Consider the following 21555-nt stretch of genomic DNA (forward strand, 5'->3'; position numbering starts at 1 on the left):
AAAATTCAAATATTTTTCGTTGAGTTTTTCGTTAAGGTTGTGACCGTTTCGTGCCACTTGGTCACACTACCCCTCAGCAAAACAAAATAAATCCACGTAAAAAGGTTGATATCCCGGCATTTATTTATAAAATATCCGATGTCAGCCGCCAGGATCCAGGAATACGATTGCACCGCGAAGTGTAGACACCGCCAGCATGGAAACGCAATCACAGCCGCGCTGACTAAGCGCTCCATTGACCACCAAAAGCTGGCGGCTTTTATTTTCAAGACGTGCGGAAATTTCGCCAATATTCTTGACGACCTGGTGGGTGGTGAAATAGGAGAACCCTAGACAATGTTTTATATACATACATCTTGAAAATCTAGGGTCGCTCGGCGGTGCACATGGCTGCATCCACTTCACGATACGAGATTCTAGAGTGGCTGCTTAATCATGGAGCCTATATAAATGGCCAGGATTATGAATCCGGCAGTAGCCCATTGCACAGAGCCCTATATTATGGCTCAATAGATTGTGCCGTACTACTACTACGCTACGGGGCCAGCTTGGAGCTTCTTGATGAGGACACCAGATGTCCACTGCAAGCCATCTGTCGAAAGTGTGATGATTATGACTTTGCCATGGACTCGCAGTTAGTAGAGATCAGGAATATGATTATTTTCTCTATAATAACTTACATATTTTTAGGAACGATGTCCTGGTTTGGGGTTCCAACAAGAACTACAACCTTGGCATTGGCAACGAGCAGAACACCAATTCCCCACAGGCGGTGGACTTTTTCCGCAAGTCCAATCTGTTTTTGGAACAGGTGGCCCTTGGAGCTTACCATAGTCTATTTTGCGACAAAAAGGGTCACCTTTACGCCGTTGGTCATGGCAAAGGTGGTCGCCTTGGCATTGGTGTAGAAAATAGCCTGCCTGCTCCCAAGAGGGTGAAGGTGTCCTCAAAACTTGGCGACGATTCCATATTGTGTATCAGCGTCTCCCGTCAGCACTCTCTAGTGCTCACGCACCGCTCACTTGTTTTCGCCTGCGGCTTAAACACAGACCATCAGCTGGGAGTGCGTGATGCCCCCGAGCATCTCACTCAGTTCAAAGAAGTGGTCGCATTGCGTGACAAAGGTGCCAGCGATCTGGTGCGTGTGATCGCCTGTGATCAGCACTCGATCGCCTACGGCAGCAGGTGTGTCTACGTCTGGGGGGCCAACCAAGGCCAGTTTGGCATCAGTGCTAACACACCGACCATTATGGTGCCCACATTGGTGAGTTATTACCATGGTTTTGGGTAGTACGGCTCTAAGGATCTTTCCTGTAGATAAAGCTGCCTGCCAAGACTACAATCCGTTTTGTGGAGGCCAACAATGCAGCCACGGTAATTTACAGTGAGGAGAAGATGATTACTCTTTACTATGCAGACAAGACTAGATACATTAAGACGCCAAAGTGAGTTGACTTATTTATATGGTTGTAATATGACACAAATATGCCATCCACTAGCTACGAAGATCTCAAAAGCATATCGGTGATGGGTGGAAACGTTAAGAACTCCACCAAGGGCTCTGCTGCAGCTTTGAAGCTAATGATGCTTACTGAAACCAATGTAGTGTATTTGTGGTATGAGAATACTCAGCAATTTTACAGGTAAAGCATTAATTCCATTTAAAAGTTTATAATTTTTATGTACTCCCTCGCAGATGTAATTTTTCACCTATACGCCTTCCCCAAATTAAAAAAATCCTCTACAAGTGCAATCAGGTTATGGTGCTTTCTGAGGATGGCTGTGTTTATCGGGGAAAGTGCAATCAGATTGCCTTGCCCGCCTCAGCACTTCAAGAGAAGTCCCGGGCTAACCTTGACATCTGGCAGGACAACGATCAGAATAAAACTGAAATCTCGCGGGAGCACGTGATCCGTATCGAGTTGCAACGAGTGCCAAATATAGACCGAGCCAGCGACATATTTTGCGACGAAGGATTCTCCTCTTTCGCCGTCCTTCAGGAGTCACATACTAAGTACTTCCGAAAACCAACACTGCCACGCAAAGAGCACAGCTTTAAAAAGCTGCTGCACGAGACCAGCGACTGCGATGCTGTCCACGATGTGGTGTTTCATGTGGATGGTGAGAAGTTCGCTGCCCACAAGTTCATCATATATAGTCGGGCACCAGGTCTTACCGAGCTCATACGCTTTTATTTGGATAAGAATATATATCTTAATTTTGAGCATTTAACGGGGAAGATGTTTGAATTGATTCTGAAGCACATCTACACGAGTTATTTGCCAACTGAGGATGGTGAGTTATAGCCTTAAAAGATACTTATAACTAAACTAAATAAACTCTTAACACAGATATCGACTGTATACAGCAAAGCTTGGGCCCCGCGAATCCACAACAGCGGACCCGAACCTGTGAGATGTTCCTTCCACATCTGGAGAAGTTTCAGCTAGTCGAGCTGGCCAAGTACGTGCATAGTTACGTGCGAGACAATCAATTCCCACTGCCCAATGCTCGCCAGCGTTTCAGTCGATTGCATCGCTCCGATTTTCCGGAGCTCTATGATGTAAAGATTGTGTGCGAGGACGGAAAGATACTAGAGGCTCATAAATGTATGTTAGTAGCACGGTTAGAATACTTCGAGATGATGTTCATGCACTCCTGGGCGGAACGTTCTTCTGTCACAATGGAGGGCGTTCCTGCGGAGTATATGGAACCGGTTTTGGACTACCTTTATAGTCTAGAAACCGAGACATTCTGCAAGCAGGGTTACCTGGAGACGTTCCTTTACAATATGATCACTATTTGCGACCAGTATTTTATAGAGTCGCTCCAGAACGTGTGTGAGTCACTCATTCTAGACAAGATCAGCATAAGAAAGTGCGGAGAGATGCTTGAGTTTGCTGCCATGTACAACTGCAAATTACTGCAGAAGGGCTGCATGGACTTCATCTGCCAAAATCTGGCAAGAGTGCTTTGCTATCGTAGTATTGAACAATGCGATGGGGAGACTCTAAAATGCCTGAATGACCACTATCGAAACATGTTTAAAAGAGTGTTTGATTATCGGCAAATAACACCCTTCTCAGAGGCTATAGAGGATGAGCTGTTGCTAAGTTTTGTGGATGGTTGTGAGGTGGACCTGGATTACAGAATGGATGCGGTTTGTATTTTCAAATTTAAAACTTTAAAATTTATCTAATGTGATTTTTTTTTAGGAGTCCAAGCTTAAGCAGGCTGCCAAGCACAAGCAGAAGGACTTACGCAAGCAGGATGCCCGACACCAGTATGAACAGCAAGCCATATCAAGCATGATGCGATCTCTAAGCGTCAGCGAATCGGCTCCCGGACCAGAGGTGCCTTCATCCCCACAGGAAAGCTCACGCAGCGAAGTCAAAAACTGGTCACGGGTGGTGGACAAAAAGGATCAAAAGCGTAAACAGGCTGAAACTGCTTTGAAAGTGAACAACACACTCAAGCAGGAGGAGCCCCCTACTCCTGAACTGATACCCATTGAAAGAAAGCCTCTAAAAGAGCAAACACCTCCGCCATACTCTTCTGAAACGGAACCCACTACTCCCTTGAGCAAGAGTTACAACCTCGATTTTAGCTCATTAACGCCCCAGTCGCAGAAACTTTCACAGAAACAACGAAAGCGTCTTTCCTCCGAATCCAAGAGTTGGCGGGCCAACCAACCCCTGGTAGAGCAATTCTCCACGCCGGTTGCAGTGCCGAATGCATGGGGAGTGACCACCACACCGTCAAGTTCGTTCAATGACACTTTTACCTCGCCGACCACTGGTAGCAGTTCGGATCCGACCTCATTTGCCAATATGATGAGAGGACAAGCAGCCTCATCGACCACTCCTACTGAACAGGGCCAGAGCTTCTCGCGCATCCTGGCCGATGAGAGAAGGCAGAGAGAGTCCTACGAGCGCATGCGAAACAAATCTTTGGTTCACACACAGATCGAAGAGACGGCTATTTCTGAGCTAAGAGAGTTCTACAATGTGGACAACATAGACGACGAGACAATAACTATTGCCCGCATGTCCAGGCCCAGTGACATCAATTTCAGCACATGGTTAAGGCAGTAAATTGGTATATGGATGCCCCTCAGGTAGCTTAGTAATATAGAGTGTTTGTTTTCGTTATTGTTTTTATTAAGTGTCCGAATTGTAAGTGATTTTGAAGCTGATTTACTGCAACCGGGGGCATCAAATGTAGAACTCGGAGCCGCCTGCAAAGAAGCTCACGATGTACTCGTTCTGAACCAGATGCAATCGGGATTTGGACGGCACATTGGGTAACAAACTTTATTGCATGAGTACATAGATTATACATATAGATATAGATATTTACAAGCTGGGGGACACACTCAACAATGAGGCAACAAGACAGGTGACGAATAAATAGCCATCTAAGCTAAGCTAAACCGAACCGAACCCGAAATAAACCCGTTGCTTATGCAAATGAGAACAAGATGAACGAAGGAGGGTTGATACAGAGCAAGAGATGAGATGAAAGTGGACGAGGAGATGGATGAGGGCAAGAGATGTGGCTTGTTCAGAAGCACTCCTTACGAAAGGCGAATCCGTACTGGTCGCACTTGTATCTCAGTGTTTTGGCCAACTGTGGTGGTCCGCAGTAGAAAACGGTAACCTTGCCCTTTTGCTGGGCCTGCAGCTGTTTGAACACCTTATCCCAGTTGGGTCTGCCGGCATTCGTACGAGTTTTCAGACCAGTTATCAGATCCCGCTTGCCCTGGAAAGAAAATTAAGGTGAATAGTTAGCAAATTGATGTTAGAGTATGTTTTCTTCCGGTGTTACCTTTTCGTGTAGCAAATCCAAAGCTAATTGAAGACCAACTGCTTTCATATCCGTTCTTTGCAGCGCACTTGTTATGTACATGTGCATGTCCAGGAAGCTGAGGATAAAAACTTGGCTTACTTCATTCAATAGGTACTTTCAGTTGGAACTCACCGCTCCATTGCGCCACCCAGCTCTGCTTGTTCGATCTCCAGTTGGGACAGGAGGTTGACGAACCATTCAAAGGATCGTTGATCCCTGTTGATCCAAAAGAAGTCCACCTTCCGCAGGTTCATCACAGACTTGGGTATTTCACTGGCCCATTCGAACTGACATCTCGGGCAGCTATGACGGGCCTTCCAGTATCTGTGCATGATAGACTATGAAGGAGTATATAGTTAGATTGGGTATTGGAATATGTAAGACTAATGTACCTGGAGGATGGAGGCAAACGGTGTGACTCCAATACCCGTGCCAATAAGCACCGCATGCTGAGCCCCGAAGATGTGACTTGAGGGCGCTCCATAAGGCCCGTCGATGAAGATCTAGGAGGAAGATCACAAAGTTAGCATTAGGATTAGGTTAGTGGGTTAGCCCTAAATGGCTTTTGGTATGTGTGTTGGTGTAACCCGAACCTCCATGACTCCCGCATCGAGTGTGACTTTGCCACCGCTGTTAGTTGTGGAGCTACCAGTTGATCCACCACCGCCTCCGCCTGTTCTGTTATTTATGGAGGTGGATAGGGTGCGCAGAAATGTGGGACGCCGCAGAATGGACTTTCTACTGCCCGAGCCCGTTTGTGTTTGGTCCTTCGATTAAAATTAGTGGCTTAGAGGGGTTAGTTTGGGAGGACAGCTACCGACTACTTACCTCCAATGGCTTGGAGGCCACTTCGGCTGCCAGACTGAGTCTGGCTACCTGTAACTTGTCAACTGGATCCATTTTGGAACCCAGCTGACCCTGCTCTGCTCGGCTGGCGGGACTTGCTCCATTGGCTTCACCGGCCGACAACTGATGCTCCCGCTCTTCCATGCTGGGCGTCTTAAAGGCAATAATCGTCGGCTTCGTGCGCATGTAGCGGAAACTTTGTGCCAGCGACTTGTTCTGAGGGCTGAGGTAAGCCAATCCTACACTGTTGTTCCTGGCGCGGCGAACTCGCTTCTCATCAAAGGCAGACTCGGATTCAGAGCGACCCAAAGCTCGTAGGCTAGAGATGCCATAGAAGTCAATATCTGAATGATATTTGATCGAAAGTAAATACTCACGCCTTGAGCCGACTTCTCTTTTTACTCTTCACACTAATATCCGGCAAGGAGATGCTTTTCTCCAGCGGCCTCTGCTTCAGGTTGGGGTCCTCCCGGTCGCCATCACTAAGGAAGGAGCCATTCGACATGCCCTTCTTGGGCTCCGCTGCCTCCTTCCGGGAGAAAGTACGCTGAAGAGTCTTCTTGATGCTGCGAATACGGTTAACTCCTGTGACTGGAGTTTCGGGAGCTGTTCCTGTTGTAGGCTTGCGATTCTGTCGTGGAGGACGCACTGGCGGCACTGCCTGAACAGCTAGATTTTTGGCCAGAAAATCTGTTTGTGGCGTGGCAGATCTTTCTCCGGACATCGCAGGATTTCGAGCTTCGTTGAGCAGCATAAAACTTGGCGTGGGTATAGCATGCATGTGTTGGGGAATCTCCTGTGAGGAACCATTCTGCTGCAACTTCTGCTGCTCCCTCTCAAAGTATCGATACAAGCGATTGGTCCACTCACCAACAGTGCGTATGTGCAACCACATGTAGTCTTCCTGCTCAGGCGCTGAACTAATGGTAAACGGATGCCACTCGTAGTTGGCAATGGCCGGAATGTTCACAAAGACGTAGTCTCCGGGTCGGAAATTAAAGTGATGAGGCCGTTTAATCACTAGGTGGACCACCTTGGAAGGCAAAAGCAACCCAGAACTGATATATGTCTTGCCATGCTCTCCCCTCATCCAAATAAACCGAAGTGCCCGCTCTACTATGTAAACGAGTCCTGGCAGCAGGAACCACTTCCAGAAATTGGGTCCATGGAATAGGCACAGTATCCAGAAAGGCACGTACAGCAGATGCGTCCAGTAGAACACCTCGAAGCTGCCCTTTCGCCGAACGAAAGGTTGTGAGCACACAAACATAACCACCAAGATGGCCAAAAGAGCTACTCCCGTTGGATTAGCACAACCCGGTATCAAGCCAAACAATCCAGGACGATCTGTGAGCAACCATTCACCAATGGTGTAGTGTCCAGCATTAATGTTCGGATCGTTTATCACGATGATGGAGAAGTTGAAGAGATGCATGATCGTATGTACTAAGCTGAATACGGAGATCGTGATGCCCGTGAGCTTGTGCAGATAGACATGGTGATCCAGTGGAAGATACGATGACAGACCACGCCCCCTCAGGTAAGTCAGCGAGTGTCGCAACATAAGTACTAAGACCCAGGCACAGTTGAAGTTCAAGCATTGTCCTAAAAGTTGAAAACATTGATCAATTTTTTATTACTTTTAAAGGAAGCAACTTTATCCCCACACATACAACTACTTGATTTGATTTGGAACAATATTTTTAATTGCGTAATTAAGCATTAACTACTGATTTTCCGTGACCTTCTTATGTTTCATTGGACAAGCAAAAGGCAATTTAAATATGATAATAAAGCAAGAGAATTTACGCATTTACCAAGGACATAAACCGTGGTTGTTATAGTAGTAGTAGTAGTATTTGTTGTAGTAAAACTTGGTGATTTATTAGCTTGTGTAACTACTATATCAGAACTATAACTAGTTATAGGTTTCTGAGGAGTACTCACCACAAGCTCTGGCTATGATAACGAATCCATTACTAGCTCGGTACTGGATGGCGCGGGATATGAAGAGGCACAGGTTGACGGTTATATAGAAGAAGAGGTACGTGACGAAGACCTGGTTATTTTTCATATAGGCCAACGAGAACTGATGAGGCAGGGAGTTCCAAAATCCGCTCTTAGCTGCCCCTCCCGCTTGGCGATCCTCTGCGATGGGAACTAGCCAGCGATCGATTCTGTGGAATGAAATTCACTTATTACATGACTATTAGAGCTTCCTTCAATTCTTACGTTATGCTAAGATTCTCCAGGAGGCCACCATGCTTGTGTAGTTGGTTCTTTAGGGCCTCGTAAGTGATTTCTCCACTGTTGTGGGGATCGGCATCCTCAAACATGGCGCTGGTTAGGTCTTCGATCTGGTCCTCTGAGAACTCCATACCGTTCTCCTTAATGCAGTGTCGTATGACATCATGTAGCTCCTTGTGCTGGATGAGTCCGTCACCTGGCAAGTAGAACTAGTGATAAATCGGGAAAAACTTTATTTCAATCAATAAACTCACCATCTATATCGTAGACTTTAAACAAAAAGCGAATCTTGTCATCAGCCGATTGACCAGAGAACTGATGTATGGCATCGATAAACTCCTGCAGCGATATGGAACCCGAATTGTCCTTGTCGAAGATTTGGAAGACCCGCTCCGTGAAGAAAGGCTGTGAAAAAGCCAAACAAGCATGATAAGTTTTACAATCCATGTGTACTTTTATTGTTAATATTCCTAAACTATTACAAGTTGTCAAAGTTTAGTACTGTTTTTTCCATTTCATATAGAAGCAAAGTTTATAAAAGTTAATAACAATAACGCTTTTTAGCTAATAGAGAAACACAAAAAACGACCCATTTCATATATAGTAAATAACTTTTAAATAGTATTGCTCATAAGACCTACCGAGTCATTCATACAACTTACATTTTTCGAGGTGACGATCTTCTGGAATTCCTCCCTTCGAATCTCTTGCTCGTTTCCCACGGTGGTTCGAAAGAGTTGTTCCAGTCGGGCCAGTGAACTCTTGTCGAATCCAGTCCTTGGTCGGGAGTTAGTGAGGTGTGAAATGAACTCCATCACCTGGTTGGTGGATATCAAGTTGCTGCCATCTACCTCTATCAAGCGATATAGCTTATCAAGAATCTGTTAAGGATGTTAGGGACATGGATTATAAGGTTTTTACTACTTCTTAGTCTAAACTTACCCCCCTTGTGTGCCATATATCACGAAAGTTCTTGAAGGTCACTCTCTTGTTTTCACCGCAGATCACATAGGCCACCGATTCAATTTGTTCGGCAAAGTCCATCTGTCGATCGTCGCTGTAAGAATCGAATAAACAAATCAACACCTCCAACTTAACGATAACCAATTAAAGTACTCCCACCTCTCTAGGCATTGCTACGCAGAACAACATTTGGCCATATAATTACTAAGAAAACGATATTCCAAGTGAGTCATCAAACATAAATATTTAACTTGTTCAAAAATGATTATTACTTTCCATTGATAAGAACAATACTAAGCCAATTTATTAAGCTGAATCAGTCAATAAGTTATTATCGAAGGAATTAATGAAAATAAAACTGGATTTCATTTAAAATTGTTCTCAAATTTAATAGCCTGTTTCCACTGACACATATATTTCCATCCTTATCTTTGCTGATTCCATTTTCTGATTTACATGTGTACTCCATCAGCACTTGGCAGCCGAATGCCAAATTATTTTGATTTGTGTTTACATTAAAAAATTAATATATTTACAATGTACGATGATGTTATTCACTTTGATGAAGTCGTATTGAATTTTTAATTGTTTCGGAGCACTTGAGAATTATTATCTGGATATATAAATATGATATCGTTTTTCCATTTTTTTTTGTTCTGTGCACGCGATACCTGGGACTCCCGGATCCCGCATCCCGCAGATACTGTTGCTGCTCGCACTATATTTGTATTTGAATGACTTCATTACGACAGGCAGGCAATGACAGTTTCTGGCTGCAGAGCAGCCGTCTAGGTCCCAAGTTCCAATCCAGAGCCAACTTTAGAGGCAACTGTCGAGGCACGCGGACTATGTTAGCTGTTGTATATGTTAACACACAGCGCAGATAGCATCGCCATGGGCAACGGACATCGTCTGGGAACGGAGCTGGCATCTGGCATCTGGGAAGTGATGTGGCAGGGGCTTCTGGTCGGCGCAGCTGGAATGCCTGGAGCACGCCAGCCAGGTGCGTGTGTGGATCCAAGTAGATCGGACTAGATCGGATGACTATTTTTTCTGCTTCTCTACCAAGGCGAGCTAATTGTTTTGGCACCGTCGAAGCAGAAGCAGCAGCAACGATCTCTGAGGAGCAAGAGGATTCCGGGAAAACCAAAAGAGGTGACCCCACCTCCTCAACCAACCAACCAACCCACACTTACGTTAGCCGACCCTTTAGATGTTCGATCCAGCGATCTTGCAGGAGATAGCCATTCCGCTCGAGATCAAACAGCTGGAAGAGCTTCTGCTGGAATTCCTGTAAGCAAGTCCGAAAAAACAAGTTGTAAAGCGCTAAATTTATGCGTCTCCGTTTCAGGAGAAGTGTTAATTAATTTACGTTAGCATTGTTTGGAGAAGCATTTGTTTATACCCCCACCGAAATCGAAGATTTATATACACGATGAGTGTTTACACTGGTCTGACCCACGTAATGAGCATAATCAAGAGTGTGTTCTGGTCCCACGATTCGGAATATAGAAAGTATGCGGTAGTGATGAAGATAAATTGCATAAATTATCCGCTTATTAATATTATAATGGCATTCGATCTCACGATCATGAGAGCCCATCATTGTCTGCAAATCGAAGCGCAGCATCTTTTGCATTTTTGGTCACAGTTAAGGTTGATGCGGCAAATGCGGCGATCTCCCGGCGATGATGAAAAATGTGCATATTTAACGGATGAGCCCTGACTGGTTAAACGGCTTTCGGGGAGCCCATAAAAACAAAATACTCATGAACCGAGTGCCGAAACAAAAATAAACACCAGCCGCAAAAAAAAGAGAGACACTGAGCCCATCAACAAAACAAGTTTTACGATCGACCAGCGATCGGGTAAAGGACCACAGAGTAAGTGGCACAAGGTCAGGCGGTCTGGATCGCACTCTTTTTGAGACCCATATCCATTACCATTCCCATTTATTTGGATCCATTTGATGATGTAATTTATTGCATATCCCAAGAAACTAGATTATTTTTCAACGTGGTATCAACAGAACATAAATAAACAAACCCACCGGGATCGGGATTAAATTTATAGTTTTTAACACGGTATTACAGATTACAGAAGATTTATTGCTCATTTTATATTAAGGGATATATCACATTCACTATTATAATATTGCAGAATCACTTGATATCTTTAGATCCTCCCAGACCTACTCACCTCATCCAGGAAAAGCTTGCGGAAGGCCTCCCTTGTGTGTTTACCCTCGCCCTCATCAAAAATTGCACTGCACTCGGATATGAGCAGCCAGCGCTGCTTCTCCCGGCGCGCCTCCAGCTCCATGGAGCTGCAGTTCTTATCTAAATTGAGGTTGTATCGTTCCATGTACAAATTTGATTGCCGCTGATTCGGATTTCCATTTCCATTTACATTTGCACTAGCAATCGCTTCCTGCTTGCCAACGCTGGCAACTAGAATACTTGGCGAGCTGGCCATTACAATTGGGCCAACATTTGCCGCCGCTTCATTAGCACTCAAATCCACTGCATCCAAATCCAGAACGGCGGGTTCGCTAAGGCTACTATCACTACTATCACCATCTGGCTGTACTTCCTCTGCCTTTTCTTCGGGAGTATCGCGTGCGCCATGCAATCTCTCTAGATATTGGGCAGCCTGCTGGAGCACGTGACTCACACCTGTGGGAGCTGGTTGCTGTTGGACGGGTTGCTGGGCAGGAGTTTGGGATTGCGGCAGCTCGTCGGAGAAGGACACTTTCTTGGGGGAACGCGAAGGCGTGGCAGGTATCTCTAAGGAACGGCTGGAGGAGACCGAACCGCGATGGTTGTTAGAATCCTGTTCCGTGTCCATGTCCTTGGCGGGGAAGAAGACTAACTTAGGGGAATCACCAAAGGCACTTGACTCTTAGGTTCACCGCATGCCAAACGACTGGGATATTATGTTATCCTTGCGTCTATGGTTAGGACACAGCAGCAACACAAAGACACACAATTTTAACGCCAGCAACACTTTTACACAGCAACAACACAACTTTGGGATTTGGGTTGGAAGCAACACAAACTTAATACTCAAGTTCACACTATGCCATAGGAGTGAGATATTTATTCTAGGTATTATCCTCGCGACGGTGTTCAAGTCACAGCAGCAACACGCTGCAATATATCGACTGCACCGCGGCAACACGACGTTGAAAATGAGGACTGAACCACTCTAAATTGGCACTCAGAATCAATACATGCCAAAGGTGTACGATTGGGTATTAATGGGGTATTATCCTTGCGTCGGTGGTTTAAGCACAGCTGCAACACGACGACGGTACGAAAGCAACACGACGACGACGACGGCGAAGGCACAGCAGCAACACGACGACGCGACTAAGTTAAGAAGCAACACCAATCGGCGGCAGCGGCGAGCAGCAACTGAAAGCGAAAGCCAGGCAGGTGAGGTGAGGGCCTCGGATCGGATCGTAGCACTATAGCTATAGCTCGCCACCGCCGCTCGTTCGCTGTATTGGTGAGCGGGAATCGGACTTAGCCGATCGCTCGAACGCACGCTTTGGAAAACGCGTTTGCCCAACATCGGTTCAATATTTCAGGCTTCTGCCAGCCAGCGAGTTTTTAGAATGGACATGCAATGTGTCCCAGACGATACGATACAGTACAGTACATAAACGCGTATGTGTATCTTTGCATCTGTATCTCCATCTCCATCCGACTCATAAAATGGCTGCTCAAAAACGATCGATGATTGCTCGTAGAGTGTGTGTGTGTGTCTGTGTATGAGTATGTTAGCTTGATATTCTAATTTGGTTTTTGCGACTCATACCGCGGCTTGTGTGTACTTATTCGATAAGGGCTGCAAATAATTCAGGTGTCGCTGGCGACGTCTTCAGTTTTTAATTTCAATGCCCGTGTTTCGTAACAATCAAACTTGTTTATGTGCCAGAGCAGTCGAACGTGTCTATTTCCGAATTCCCGGACCAGAGTGCACGGCACATACATCGTTCGCCTTTGTTACGAACTGCAATCGGAATTGGGTTTGGTTTTAAGATTTGGGCTGGGCTTTTGCACTACTCATCGCATATTGGGTCAATGGCAATGGGTCACGCCAGTTGGCCAGGAAGTGAGTGCGTGATTGGTTCAACGTTGCCATGCCACTTCTGGCCAATTCAAATTTCGAGAGCTCTAAGCGGTCAATCCCGGCCCAAGGTCGGTCCAACACTTCCCCACCCGCTGAAAATCTCGGATACTTTCAACAACTTATTGTTATCGAGTCGTTGAACTACCAACCTCCCCGTAACCCTTCCCCATCGCCACATACCTATACCATCCAAAAATAAGCGATTGCAGCGCCTTGAACGATCGTGAAGTTGAAATTGAAGTTGAAGCTAAAGCTGTGAAGTCTCCGCCAAAGGGCAATAATATGGATACTTTGTAGAGCAACCAGCTATGACTCGTGTCGTGTTTTCCTAAATGTTGCTACTTTGTTGCTACACAGAGAGAAATGTTTTAGAAATTGGGAAACGAAAATGTGAGTAATTATATTTAAAGTTATAAAACTAATGTTTAAGATTTTGACATTTAGGAACGTACTTGAAGTAAGTAAAGTTGAACGATAGCTTACTAAACAAGGATATATAAAGATGTTTTAGAAGATGAGTTCCATTAATAGGTTTCTTATTTGTTTGCCATAAAACCAATTTAAGTTTAAGCTCTAACCAAAACATAGCATCGCAATTTGAATAAATCATAAAGCCCATCAAATTAATGACTTATTTTTTGGCAATAAATTTCTCTGCGTGCAATAAGCGAAGCGATCTGTTGATTAATGTTCGACAGCGGCCTTTGGCTTTTGTTTACAGGTTAATGCCCCAGACGGATTCGGATTGAGATACAGATTCAGCATCGGATTTGGATTCAGATCATTTCCGCCTCCGCTTCACACTCAGCTAATCTAGTGCTGCATGTGTAAGCCCCTTGTACGAGTATGTGGTATCTGGAATCTGGCTAGTGCTATCTGGTATCTGAGATACTCAGTATCGCACATCCGTCGAGCTTAAGACGGCTTTACTCACCTGTCCCAGGGAAGTCTTTTATGGCCATTGTTAATTGCTGAAATTGGCATTCCCAATCACAGCGGGCGACACTCTTGGTCAGCAAGTCGCATTCGAACACTGCTGGTGGCCAGGGAATTGGCCAGTGGCCATTACACATTAGACACTATCTAGTGGTCATTGGTCCCTCATTGTGATGGCAGTGGTGGCGCTGCAATTGACACCGCTGCGGCCAATTAAGCCCGGAGTTACAAAGCTACAAAGCCACAGAGAGACATCCGCGAATTCATACGCCGGGTGGTCTGTCTGCAAAACGAATCCCCGACTGTTGGCATGCAGATTGATTTGCTTGGCAAACGTTCGCCGCTTGTGGGCAATTTTCCAAGTGGACGGCGACGAGAGCAGTGTCATCAATTTAAATTAAGTTCCAGGTTTTTATCGCCACTCGGCAGACCAGTCGCCTCTCTAGTCTCCTTCACCAACTCCAGTTCGAGGTCTCCTTCTCCTGCTCCGTCATCATTATCCAAAACATGTCATTAGGCGGCCGCAAAGATGCCCAGTACCAGAATCCTGTTCTTCGGCGACTGTCTTCGCTATCAACTTGGAATTCCAGCTCCGAGCATCGAGCTCCCCCAGCTCCCCCAGTTCCACACAGGCCCAATGGCAGCGACGTCGACAGCGACGTCGAGCGTTGCGTGCAGCGGAAATTGGCTAGATACAGATACTTCAACTCGGTTTCAGACTCCGCAGAGCCACAGACGCGCTTACATCGATCGGTTTCGCCTAATAAAGCGACCGCGATCGCCACGCTAATTAAAATAATTGAAATTTCTCACGGGAAACGCGCATCGCGACACTTGCAGGGCATCCTATGTCCAGTCTATATATCCCCCATCTTCCCATCTCCATCTCTATATCCCCATCCTCAGCCATATCCGTTGCTAGTGCGGCTAATTGCAAATTGCAACATGGACATGTGGACATGTCCAACAATCGAATTGACAGCTGCTTTACCCCTGGCACATTTGATGGACATTAACATGGATCATCGTCCGTTGTCTCCGAACGTTCTCCTTCGCTCGGCGCTGGCGAGGATTCCAGCATAAATGCATAAATTTCATTAGTCGATGACAGGACGGTACCCGCCAGTGTTGGGTCCCTAAATTAAGTGTCCGCCTGGTTGGACAGGTCAACTAAATAATTCAATTTCCCCATTGATTGGGATAATTAACCCATTTCGATTTGGGTTTTGTTTATACCTAGAAAAATGTTTAGATTTTCTTTGTTGCTAAAACGTAAATATACAATTTGGTAAAGGCTAATATCAAAGGAGCTTTTAGAATAAAAAGAATAAAAATTAGAATAAATGGTCTTCTGGGAAAAGTGAAAATTTGCTTCAATATTTTAGTAAAATTTGTAATTAAAGCTCAAAAAAGCTGCTTATAGTGCCAAAGCCAAAAAAGTAATTTAAAATATTATTCAATGATTTCTCCTTCTATCATTGCTGTAGTTCTGAAACCCAAAACCTCTGTTCCCAAATAATGGGTTAATAGTGACACAGGAAATGCCGACCAAAAAAAAAAAAAATAAAAAGTAACTAAACGCAGAGTTACAGAAAATATTCTTGCCTGCGATCGTGGATCGTGGCATGCGCACTCTGATCGAGATTGCAGCGACAGATAGCGGACCAAAGTTACGATCATACATATGCATATGGACTGGGTACCCATTGCCTCATCCACCTCCATTCCGTTCTATGTCCACGCCTCGGGGCCGTAAAGTTGTCGAAAATGATTTGCAGATCAAGATTTGTGCGCACAATTTATGTGATAACCCACTAAGAGCAGCCAAAAACACCAAAAAAAAAACTAGAACTGGGAAAGCAATGCAATTGCTATGCGAGATCGGTACTACTCCCTGGTCCAACTTGTGGTCCTGCTCCTTCCGTTCATGCTACTTCTCATCCTCCTACTGCGTCCAATTAGTGCGTGGACTTCGGCTGCATTTGAAATTCATGGACAATTGTTAGTGCCTCCATGTAGCCGCTAATAATGACGCCTTTAAATGTGCAATAACAATTTTTGAGGCGCGCAAAAAGTGCCTTCTATTTATATATATATCTATATATATATCTTTCTATATATCAGTGTGCGTGAGTTTAAGTACCGCCCATAGCCCGGCAAACCAGCTACTTGCTTCAGTTACTCTACTCCCTCTCAAGATCCCCCCGCATTTGGGTTTCCAGACGATCTACAAAAAAGTTGCTCATGAGATACGTGAGTTTTTTATTGATCAGCTAGCCGAGCAGAAGATTGATTTTGATCTGTTGGTGGTAATGGGTAATGGATAATGGTCCAGCATGAGTGCACTTTTCACTTAGCCAAGCCGATTGGCATCCCAAATATGACTCATAAAATCTCCTATCTTAGTCTCTTAAGGCAAGTTGCGTATACGCACCGTGTGCTAAGAAACATTTCAACGGAATTCATTGATAATATGATAATGAGCACAGAGAGATAGATTGCCTTGACATTTTATCACTGACTCAACATTAAATGGAGCTGTTCAATTGAGAACTTCATTTACGTGTGATTTTGTTTGAAGATTGCAAAGTCAGTAGGGGAAATCCATTGATTTTCAACGACTTTCTGTGGGTAATGCTGTGGGTGGAGGAACCAACTATTGCATGATAACGGAAATCACAGAACCCGTGACTTTTATCAATATCTGTGATAAATATAGATCACAAAAGTACTCTTTTGTTTGCTGATGGCCGTTAAGGGAATGTAGTTGAGTCATGGCCTGAAGGTTTTTAGTTCACTTTTCATGGAAAAAAAGGTGAAACTTTCGGTTGTGGTTAAGTTTATACCCGTAAAAAGAATATAAAGAATATAAAGTTTAGTGTTTAATTGTGAATTTTAAGAGCTTTTCTTAAAACTATTTTGTGATTTTAAACTTAAAGGGAATTCCTTTGATTAACATTATAAAAACAATGATTCATATTCACTTTTCCAATATTTCACCCATTCTATAGTTATAAGAGTTTTTTAAGGCTCTTAATTAATTGATCTCTAAACCCAAATATCCTTCAACTTGAAGGATTTATAACCCTGCTCCAGTCAAATGAACTGCCAATCTCGTGGCCGTAATCATTAATCAATTTAATGTACTCCGCTTGGCTGATTAAAATTGGGTGCATGTCGCTGCAGTGAACCAAATTAAGCCCTTGGGAGTGGCCCCAGCCGCCCAATTGAAATGCCAGCTGATGTCCGGGGAACATGGGATTTGGATTTCGATATGGATTGCGAGGTTCGGAGGCTGAAGGCTGGAAAAATCCAAGACCGCCCGGTCGACAGGCGAACAAAGTGTGTGTCAGTTGCAGTCAAGTGGAGCCATAAAGTTCCCCGATCCCCCAGATCGACAGTGGCGATGTCAGCTACTGGCGATCAGTCACCGGCAAATGGGAATTGGATTGGGATTTGGATGTGGATATGGATATGGATACGGTGGTGGGCGGCTTTGTGGTTTTCGGTTTTTGGATTTATGGCCTGCCCAACGTCAGCTTAATGAGCGGCCTGCATCCATAATGCAGGCCCAAAAAGACGTGAGCATTGGAAAAATAAGGCAAAAAATATAAAGGAAAAAATAGAGAAAAAGTCAATTGGATTAGATTAGACGGCGCAGCTGTCGTGACAGGTTGAGAGCTGAGTTTGGAGTTTGGGAAACGGGCACGAATGAGAATTTATGGCCAATGCCAGCCGAGCTGGATCTTGGCCAGATTCAGAGCTCTCTGGCTGCGTGCAATATGCTATAATGACTTCATTACATATAAAAAATAAGCAACAGGAGTCGGAAGGCTGGCTGCCTGGCTGGAAGGCTGGCTAGAAAATTGTAATAAAAACTTGGCTTTATTTTGACTTTTTCCCTGCCAAATTTGGCCGCTTTGATTCGTCGCATAATTGCCAATTATCGTGGCAGATCGAGACGTGGGCGATATCATATCCTACATTTTCTTTTCCTATTTCTATATTTGTTTTTCTTAGGTGGCACGCAATCCCTGCGGGTTGTCTTTGTGTGGGGCAGGATTTATGCACTAATGCATTATTGTGGCTCATTGTTTATTTGAGCTGTGGGCATGGTCAGGTGCGGTTTGCTATTTACTGTTTGCGGCCATTTATTAATTGCAAAACCCATTCACTTTGCCTCCAGTTGTGCGGCTTTTAGCCTTAGGCCACCAAGTGAATGGGGCGCAACAAGAAAAACAAAATATAAAGCCAAACTCCTGCACGCACATTTGCATTTTATGGCTGAAATTAGCGTCTAATTGGAGTTTACACGCTGCATATTTTATTCGCAAATAAATTGTGTTTTTGCATTGCCCGCTTTTTGGGAATTTAGTTGATTTGATTTTGGTTTTTTGTGTTTTGTTTTTTTTTGTTTTTGCCAATTGCCATTTGCCGAATTTGTCAGCGTTTCTCGCTCTCTCAATCTGAATGGGCCCCGAAGTCAAGTGCTGTGAGCCATTCACCACGCACCAATATTACTAAATCCAAACGCAAGCACCTGCAATGGCTGCTCGACTTTGGCCTATGCGGCGTATGCGTGATTTATAATTGCGAGCCACAAATACGAGTGCGCAGGCACACACACTAACACTTGGCACTCACAAACACCTGCACAAATGCACGCAGTAGGCGTGTTCATTAGTCGGCCTTAAAACGCACACACTTCCAAAATGGCGACCATATCGCCACACCGCCTCGAAGCCAACTTATAAATTGAGCAACCAAAAGCAAATCTTGAAAGTGACACAAATCGCCCGGATCGCAGGTGGCGATTGCTCAGATTCATTCGGTGAGATCAGCACTAGTTCCCAGGAGCCCAATCAGATCAGCACATGGTCTTGGGAAAAGGTTAATTTAGTTAGTTGGTAGCTTATTTGAATAGAAAACTTATGGGTGTCTTCTTAAAATTTTTAAATTTTAGAATTACATTTTTGTTGAACAATCAGAAAACTGAAATATAAATTTGCAAAATTCTCAATGTCAACTTTTAATAAATGGCTAATGACGGTAACTGACAAGCATTATGAATGCCTAATCACCTAATCAATATACTAGAATTTGCCTAATCACCGATTATTAAACGAGAACTACTTGAAGGGTATTCGTATAATAGGATTTTGTACTTTTTTAAACGCCTTAGAAGGTTTACCAGAGTAAATTTAAGAATTTTTACATGAATAAAATATTAAAAATAAGAATTAAGGCTGTTTAATCGAAATATAAGAACAATCTTGCTGGGTTTTCTTTCAGACAGCCTTTTGCCAAGTTTATAAAAATGAAACTTGAACTCTGCCATTAAATACATTTATGGAATTTGCACCTGGACACCATGGAAGTGTCTGAAAGTTTTTTTCCCCGAAATCGGAGGCTCTGCATGTCGTCAGCTTGGAGGCATCTTTAGCTTCAGCAACTTCTCCCGTTACCGCTGCTCTTGCTCCATTTGCCGCATGTTGAACAAGTGCTTGGAACTTAGAGTAGAGTTATCTGCGGAGCTGCAGTTTCAGTGGCTTCAGTACCGCTGCCGAGTGACAGGCGGTGGCTACCAGCGGGCAGCATGAAATTCGATACGCCATTTGCTGCTCCGTCTAATCCCGATTGCGTTTGCGATTCTGGATGCACTGCCCACTCTGGGCTGGCATTTTCCAATTAACTTCGCATTAGCCACCGCCCAAAGTTAAGTTCTTAAGACTTGAGTCGAGTGTTTATTCATATTTCCCTGCTGCCGGCTGTCAGTTGGGGCCATGTAACGTCATCCGGGAACATGACAGACGCGGGCTAATCCCGCAGCAGCAGCAGTCGACGCAACCAGCAACAGCCACACCAGCATTTGGCCAAGTAAAATTATTAACGCCATTAACGGCAATAGAAATATTTGTGCAGGCCGCCCGAAGGCCCGTAAGCCCCCTCGAATCCCGATCTTACCCCTCCCAAATGATATCCAAACGGGTTCTGCAGAGGAAGAGGAGAAAATTACAAGTCATGGCTACAAGCGCCTGCGACTGTGGCCCACAAATGTGACTAATGGCATTTCTGAATGCAGATTCAGCCGGTGGATAGTCCATTGGTGCCAAAGGGGGGCGATGCAGCCAACTCCTTTGCAGTTCTTTAAGTTTATAGGCAACAATTTTTAACGCCTTGCCAGGGAGACCAATGTTACACTTGCAAAAAAATATGATCAGCTTACAACATTGTATTAAAACGAAGTACTTTATCAGAGATCTTATTACACTAAGGCTAAAATATTAAAGAAACTTAACATTATATGCAAGCGAAGGATCTACCATGATTAACCTATTTAATTTGAAGAATACTAAACCTTATCCTAGATGTACAATAGTTTAAACTACTTAAGTTTCTATAAAATAGACTAAATAAATTTAAATATAATTTAAACATTACCCATCGAGTTTTCTTACTGTGCAGCAGATTCCGTGTGCGTGTGCTTTTCTGCAGCGTCATTAATTTTGCCATGAATTGACAAAAACATCATAAACTACTTGTTGAACAGAAAATCCACTTCGGGCGACAGCATCCCAGCATCTCGGCAATCCAGCCCACGCGCCAATGGAGCCAATATAAGTCGGGAAAGTAGGGGATCGGGAGTTGGTATCGGCAGTTAAGGAGTTTTGAGAGGTGGAGATGGGAGATGGAAGATTGGAGACTGTTGCCGCCCGGCAGGCTCATGTTCGACGCTCCGTCTGTGGGGAGCGGCTGCCTCATAAATATGCCAATGACTTGGGCCCCTATCCGATGATCCCCTTGGCCGTCTTATAAGTGACCTGCAGCTGGAGGGCTTATACCAAATTAATGAGTCCAAAGAATGCAATCATCTCCTGATCATCGTGCTGCGATTTCGTGAAGGAGTGGTAAATTGGTCGAACCTATAACAGTAACTTACATACTGATGGGGTATCGAAGTTCCACCTTCTTTTTCAGAGGAAATGCATCTTATATTCCCAATGATAGTCATAAAGATTTTAATAGGAAATAGCGGTAAAAGTAATCACGAATTTTAATGAAGTTGCAAATTTATGAGACACTTAACATGAGATAGATTTTAGACCTCTCATGAAATGAAAATCATGTAATCAATCTGCTCTTAAGATGGCAATTTACATACTTGAAGGATCCAGAATAGATTCCCAGTTTTCCCACATCTCAGACTTGCCCTCTTTCTGCTGACCCACACGGCGTATGCTCAATGTTAATTAACTTAATGATAGCTGGAAGAAACAAACGCAGCACAATTTAAGCCAACAAACATTTACAAACAGGCAACAGCAATTGGATGTTTAATGGATAGCGAGCTCCAATCAATACCCTTACCCCCGATCCTCTCATGAATCGCTTCTCGAAAAACAAGTAGCCGACAGAGTGCCGGCCAAAAGGTAAATCGAAGCCGAGATTAATAGCGATAAGGCTATTGATTAGCATTTTAGCCACTGCCATTAGATGGAGGAGCTCTAACCGAGGAGGCAGCAAAAATATCTGTGTCCGTTGTAGATGCTATCGCCATCGCCTATGGACGTGGAGAGG

At 44.4% G+C, this 21555-nt stretch overlaps 2 protein-coding genes across 3 annotated transcripts; one reads left to right on the forward strand and one right to left on the reverse strand.

Moving 5' to 3' along the window:
• The first annotated feature begins 81 nt into the window (after positions 1 to 81).
• Positions 82 to 4481, forward strand: LOC108113038 (inhibitor of Bruton tyrosine kinase). The gene is made up of 8 exons (XM_017223470.1): positions 82 to 306; positions 369 to 634; positions 691 to 1264; positions 1318 to 1445; positions 1500 to 1643; positions 1697 to 2295; positions 2352 to 3160; positions 3216 to 4481. Exons 1-8 carry the CDS (start codon positions 139 to 141, stop codon positions 4092 to 4094), a joined length of 3567 nt encoding a protein of 1188 aa, XP_017078959.1. The 5' UTR covers positions 82 to 138; the 3' UTR covers positions 4095 to 4481.
• LOC108113037 (NADPH oxidase 5) lies at positions 4300 to 12304 on the reverse strand. 2 transcript variants are annotated; one of them, XM_017223468.2, is made up of 14 exons: positions 11104 to 12304; positions 10101 to 10195; positions 8884 to 8998; positions 8604 to 8822; positions 8196 to 8346; positions 7927 to 8137; positions 7642 to 7871; positions 6072 to 7299; positions 5677 to 6013; positions 5442 to 5615; positions 5241 to 5351; positions 4981 to 5186; positions 4828 to 4924; positions 4300 to 4761 (listed from the first exon to the last, which is right to left on the reverse strand). In XM_017223468.2, exons 1-14 carry the CDS (start codon positions 11749 to 11751, stop codon positions 4564 to 4566), a joined length of 4020 nt encoding a protein of 1339 aa, XP_017078957.1. In that variant the 5' UTR covers positions 11752 to 12304; the 3' UTR covers positions 4300 to 4563. The 2 variants fall into 2 exon arrangements, with proteins under 2 accessions (XP_017078957.1, XP_017078958.1); XM_017223469.2 differs by lacking the exon at positions 5442 to 5615.
• Between the last annotated feature and the right edge of the window lie 9251 nt (positions 12305 to 21555).

This window comes from Drosophila eugracilis, unplaced genomic scaffold (assembly GCF_018153835.1).
Source record: "Drosophila eugracilis isolate 14026-0451.02 unplaced genomic scaffold, ASM1815383v1 contig_90, whole genome shotgun sequence".
NCBI lineage: Eukaryota > Metazoa > Arthropoda > Insecta > Diptera > Drosophilidae > Drosophila > Drosophila eugracilis.